Raw genomic sequence first — 6,465 nt, 5'->3', positions numbered from 1 at the left:
GTTTCAGCAGGACATGGTGTTCCTCACTTTCACTCCGAAACCGTTGAGCAGTGCTCCTGTGCATCGTTACACAGCCGCTGTGCTCCACCATGGTGGTATGCCCCTGATATATGTTCAAATGGATTTGGCTCCACGTCATGTTTCAGGGCTAAGTTATGTCAAAATTACTTTCCAACATGGTCAGTGGAATTACTTTGGATTTAAAGTGCAATTACTTTGGATCTAAAGTGCAGCCAGATTTGACCCAGTGTCTACAGTATCAGTTAGTAAAGTTTACAAAGGTCTTTGGGGGTCCTTTTGGTCAAAACGGAAAGCTTTTTGCTGCTGAGTGCATAAGGAGACCTGGAGTCTAAGGAGCAACCAGAGCAAGTACCGTTACACACCTGGCACAAAACTAAATATAAGCATGCATATAAGTAAATAAAATCTCCTTCATGTTATTCTTCATTTGAATACATACTGCCAGTGTCATTCTCAGTGTCCTTGGGAAAAGACAGCCCCCTTCTCTTCCCCTGCTGTAACATGCTGGTATCCTTATGCATACCCTGTGTCTTTGGGGCAAAGAAAACAAGTCCAACAGGTAAGAAAAAGAGGGTGTCAGAAGGGAAGATCTATTGCTTTTGATTTTTCTAGCAGAGTGGAGGCTGCAGTGAAGCCAAAAGATAAAGATTTCCATTATTGACTGAGAACTCGGTAGTGCCGCACTGTGTTTTTTCCTGCTGCAGCAGTATAACTCAAGGAAAGGACTGCTGACACTAAAACATGAGTTTGTTCATATGGTTTCAGTTGGTGGAGGGGGGCTGGTGGGAGGTGGTTGAGAAGTGACAGATGAGGGGAAAAAATTTTAACCATGGCTCTTTGCAGGCTGGATGTGTTAAATCTCGTATCAGTTGCACGTGTATAATCACGGTGAGCAAGTATGCACACCTTTTCTTCATGTTTACAGGAGCAAAGGTGAGTTTTGTTCAGCATGGTAAAAACACCTATCAAGAAAATGAATATGTGATTGTATGTGTGAGTGTACATTTCTGTGGAAAACTAGATATAGAACTTACTTCTGTCCTACTGAGGTCAGTGGGAGTTAGCCAAAATGAGCAAGAGGTGTTGCACATTACCCCATCTGTACTAATGTGCTGCTGCACACTTTTAGTAAGTTTTACCCCAGGAGTAGTAGGACTACCCATAGTGTAACAGCTTGAAATTTAATTGGGAAGCAAAGAGATGCTCCTGGGAAATTCAGCCAAACAAAACCAACAAACCCTAAATCATGGAAATTATGTAGGCTTTTCTTTATTAGAAACAAATGTTGATTTTTTTTTTTCTGTCTACACCCTAATTAAAACCATCCTCTGCAATTATAGTATGACCAAATGAATATCTTTCAGTCTGCTTTTCAAATGTTACAGCTGCACTCAAAATGTTTCTTTGAGATCAGCTAGAAAATATATAACCCTTTAAGAAGGGCTTATAGAAGAACAATTTGTGATAAACACTTGGCTTGCTTAATTGTTTAATCAAACATGTATCTGTGTAATATTTCGTAACAAGGATACTTAGCTGACATGCATCAAAAGCGGCAGTTTATGGTGCATATGCAAGCTTGCTAAAATATGAAGCCTAGCAATGTGGTTTTCTATACAACTTTGAGTGGTTCTCAGAAGTTATCACAATAGTGCCCGAAAATAATTCTTGAGTGTTTCCCAGAACATAAGGCTTGTTTAAGAAGCAATTTTAACTTTTTTTTTAACCTCTCTATTAATCTCAACTCCTGTATAATCACCTCTCACTATGTATTCAGCCAGGTGTATATAAACATTTTATCTATGCCAAGAAGTTTATTAGTAAGATAAAAACAGAACTGCAAAAAGTCTGTGGGGTGTGTGTGTGCACATACATGTGTCTGTGTGAGTGTAGACATACAAAATTACCTGCAGGTAATGCAGGCACAGGAGTCAATGGAACTTCTCACACAAAGCGAGAGTTTAAAACAACTGATTTCATAACAAAAGTTCAAGGTTTACAGTGTATGTTTATAGTGTATGTTTGTGTAGACTGTCCTTATTTTCTGAATTGGCAGTTTTTAAATTGGGAGGTTTTAAAGCTGAATTGAAAGCTTAAAATTTGTAAAGCCTAAAGGTCCTCAGGAAATGAACACTCATCCTCCCCAATTAAGCTCCTAAAAATTAGAGTGATCTTTGTGTCCATCTTCTATTGTACCCTGTTTGTATCATCCAGGATAATCATCTTGACACCCATCACTTGTTCTGTCTGACCCAGAAGTTTAAGACAAAATGTACCCTAACATATCCTGACACATCTCTTCGTAACGTACGGTCAGCAAAAATGATGAGGCAGGTTCAGGGTGATTAACCATGACATTACTTTATAGATCTAATGTAATATGTGTGTATGTGAATCCGTATCTACACAAATAATAGAGTCAAGTGTGTGTTTAGAGTTAGAAAAAGATTCAAGGTTATATCTTGTATCTTGGAGATTAATTTAATATGATTTAGAGATTAAAAGATTTTCTCCATCTGAAATTGTGAGAGTGCTAGCACACATACAAAATAAAATAAAAGTAAAAACAAGGCTGTGTGGGCAAAGAAGGAAGAGCATCACTGTGTGCTGTACAGGTTGGGCTTGTCTACTGCCTGGCTTAGAGCTGTAAGCGTGCAGTCGTATCTCTATACTCACTGACTTCCTTGTACTCCTGTTGTCACAGGAGGCTTGGCTTAATCAGTTGTGAGCTGAAAAAAGTAATATAAATTGGAACCTTTTGTCATGAAATTTTTAAATGTGGATATGATTTAATGGCTTTGGGGAGAAAATTTAGCATGAGAGATTGTAAGAAACAAGAAATCGATTACATGTAAGAAAGGACTTGAACCTCTAATCAAGTATTACCATATACAGAGAGATCCCTAGCTAGTTATAGCTTAATTCAAAGGCGATAATGGTTAGATTTTTTGTTAACTTTACGTTTTATCAAAAAATGACATTCTTATTCGCTCTTTATCTAGTTTTGCATAATGCATACTTACAATGATTTATGGAAAGCCATCACTATGTAAATATTGAAGCATATGCTACACAGTATCCATAAGTAGTGTGTTTTCTCTGAGATACAGGCATCTGTGCAATTTTTCTTTACTTCTGCTGGGGGAAAAAAGGCAAACAACTTTCTGCTGAAAATTAGCAAGATGTAGCTTGATATAACTAGTAGGAGTAGGCAAGGTATGATTTAAGAGCAGCTTTCTGATTCCCTGCTGTTTCTATGACAGCGAGGGTAACCCCATGACAATCACACCCTTGACTGCCAGTTTCTCTGATCAGTGGGACTTAGCAGCTGCTGAAGGTCGGCCCTCCTCATCGCAAATGCTTAAACTAAATGAAACAAAGGGTGGTGGTGTCTCATTGAGAGGTAGCTCCTGTAGCCAACTGCTGGCTTCTCTGACTTAAGCTGTGGAATAACTCCCCGAAAGCATACTGGGAGCCCCCGCATTTAGATGACGTCTGCCTGTTCTGTGCCTGCGAAGAGCTGGGTGCGCTGCCGCCAGGTGAGGGGCTGTGTGATACCACCTTCCGCTTACGTGTGGGAGTCTGTTACGGGATCTGTACCTACTATTCTCGTGAGTTATTGTCGTGCTGGCTGTATTTAATTTTTATTTACTTAAATATCCGTTTTTGTAAAGCATCCATCTGTTACATAAGCCTGTGAGTGATTTACAAATTAAAGCAAAAACAAAACAAATTACTACCAGTAGTACATTACAAAGCAGCCTGCAGCTGGCTGCAGACAGGAATCCTAATTCAATACATGTAAGCAGTGTAAATTATACAATGTTATTTCCATCTTCCAACAATGCAAGTCAAAGTTAGAAGGCATTAATACTTGTGGCTTGGGATTAGAAATGTGTGTGTACAGATTGGGTCAGAGGTGACAGCAAAGGCCTGGAGACCAAACTCTGAACCAAGTCTGGTTTTGCAGTTCCAGGTAGGAATTAAACATAGAACTGGTATGGCTGGCTGGAAGTTGTGGGAGAAGTAGATGTAAGAAGCTTTAGGTCATGCTCATGGGGAGAGTAGCCAAAGTTGGTTGGATGGGAAAAAAATATAATCTCAGAGCTCTAAAATATGAATCTGTCCTTTAGTTGTTTATTTGTGGTGTTGGTGTTTTTTTTCTCCCTCCCATCGCCCCATTTTGGTTTGGTTTTGTTTCACTTTGTTTTGTTGTTGGGTGAGGTTTTTTGATGGTCTGGGTGATTTCTACTAGATATCACTGACTGCCTGTAAAATACTGCTCCATCAGACAGGTAGAACTGGGAGGGTGTAGAAATTAGACATGTCCACAGTGCTTAAAGATGTTCAAAGGTGGGGACATTTCCTGACTAATGCTGCAAACTGGGACGAGCATCTGCATCATGGAGTTTCCTTCATCACTGTGTAAACACATGCTGAACATCTTCTGCATAGAGATGGTTTCTGGGGCTTTCCATCTGGGTCAGCTGGGTAATATTTTCCATAATTAATTGCTGTTGAGCGTTTCATGGTCTTGTAAGGTTTGATTGTGAATGGTCATGTGTGGAGCCTTTCTAAGGTTTTGCAATCGCATCTAAGGTACTGAAACATACATGGCATTGACCTTCGTCATTAACTTTGTATCCAGAGAGGTGACACAGATGAAAACTGAAATAATAAAACCAGCTATAATCAAATAAATGTATGCTTTACTATTTGGGGCATATTGCATTTTCCAGTACTCTGAGGGGAGAGAAGAATCAATCCTCTGAAGACTGAAGATAATAAAATAAATAAGTAAATACGACCTGAAAAAGAGGAAAGGTATTTGCAGGCTTCATAATCAAACAAGAGCTAGTGGTTTTTGCAGTAGCGTGTAGTGCAAAATGTTCGGATAAGGTTCTGAAGCTGCGATTCAAGATTTAAAAAGATCAGAGGCAGTACGGTGGAGTATCTTGCAAGGCTTTCAAACTGTTTAATGCATGAGGAAGCAATGGAATAATTCTGGTCTGATGGCCTGCAACAGTGCTTGTTGGTTATAGTTACTGTGCTGATGTTATGTCCAGCATTTGCCCAAAAGGAAAGATGCCAATAAAATGATGTATTCATTATATAAGTATTTTAATATGTTTTTATCAATACATGCTGGAATGGATTGCCTGACATTACATTGCAGAATTTTTAAGTCCTACCTTCAGGCAAATCTCATGCTTACTAGCAAAAATGAAAGTGTGAAATGCTTTTTAATGTATATTTAACAACAGATAGTCTAGTGATTACTGATGTGTATTCTCTCTGGATTTTTCCCTTGCTATCAGAAGGCAATGTTAAGAGACAACATTTTTACACATTTATGCTATCTACATCCATCAGATGCTTAGTTTTTACATATTTTTAACTGTCATTTATAACAAGGCTGCAAAAAAGTCATCTCTTAAGTCTAAACCATACCAAGATCGCAAGCTTACAATCAATTGCCAGTAATAGTCCGGTTATGCTTAAAACCAGTGCCCCAATTTCTACCTTTTGATGCAAGTTTATAATGAATATGTTTTTCAGTATTGCTGTCATGGGAAAAAAAAGAAAAAAGGAAAAAAAAAAAAGGAGTAAGGTACAAGTATTATGTGCTATTTTTAAGACTTTTTGCCTTGCATCAAAATTTCTTGTGAGATGGCCCATGAGTGACTTCAGTCTTATGTCTGCTTATATTTAAGAAGCAAATCTATCAAATGCATTTATTTAGCTCTTTCTTCTAGTGTCACCATTTAATAGCAATTAAGGTACAATTTTCTATATTTTACAATGGAGTGCACAGCAACAGTTCATGTTTTACGCTAATGTATGCTAAACAGTAGCATTGTACATAGATCACTGTTGTTAAAATAAAAGTATTGAAAGCATTTTAGATCACAGAGCCCCGTGGTCTACATTTTGTTTGCTCTGACATTATTAAACTCAATCTGTTTCTTTGACTGTGACTCTAATTACTATATTTGCATGGCTGGAAAGTTTGCATTTTTTGGTTGAGTTCTATTAACGCTGTTTGCATGTTGTTTTTTGAGCTTAGTGTTTCATGTTCAGGCAGCAGAGCACCTTATATTGAATTCAATAATTATGCAGGATCAATAAGTTTTTTCTTTCTGTTTGTCTTTGTTGTTTCTTTGATACGGCCTCTAGGATGCTGCAGGCAAGGTGCTGGACCGCTGGGCCATCATGTCCAGGGAAGAAGAGATCATCACCCTTCAGCAGTTCCTGAGATTTGGAGAAACCAAATCCATTGTGGAGCTGATGGCAATTCAAGAAAAAGAAGGGCAGGCTGTGGCCGTGCCATCCTCAAAGACAGATTCAGATATAAGGACTTTTATTGAAAGCAATAATCGCACCAGGAGCCCAAGTCTCCTTGCTCACCTGGAGAATAGCAACCCTTCCAGCATTCATCATTTT

At 38.5% G+C, this 6,465-nt stretch overlaps 1 protein-coding gene across 1 annotated transcript in view; it reads left to right on the top strand.

Moving 5' to 3' along the window:
• The window catches only part of BNC2 (basonuclin 2), a gene marked incomplete at its 5' end in the record, with an annotated part of 114,181 nt that overhangs the window by 83,564 nt on the left and 24,152 nt on the right, over nucleotides 1-6,465 (top strand). The window contains 1 exon segment of the mRNA XM_009586440.1: nucleotides 6,199-6,465. This exon segment is cut by the window's right edge and continues 27 nt beyond it. Coding sequence (XP_009584735.1) covers nucleotides 6,199-6,465 — 267 coding nt within the window.

Source organism: Fulmarus glacialis, unplaced genomic scaffold, assembly GCF_000690835.1.
Source record: "Fulmarus glacialis isolate BGI_N327 unplaced genomic scaffold, ASM69083v1 scaffold4441, whole genome shotgun sequence".
Classification (NCBI taxonomy): Eukaryota; Metazoa; Chordata; class Aves; order Procellariiformes; family Procellariidae; genus Fulmarus; species Fulmarus glacialis.
Note: the sequence above shows the minus strand (reverse complement) of the source record. Positions and strands in the feature narration are given on the sequence as shown.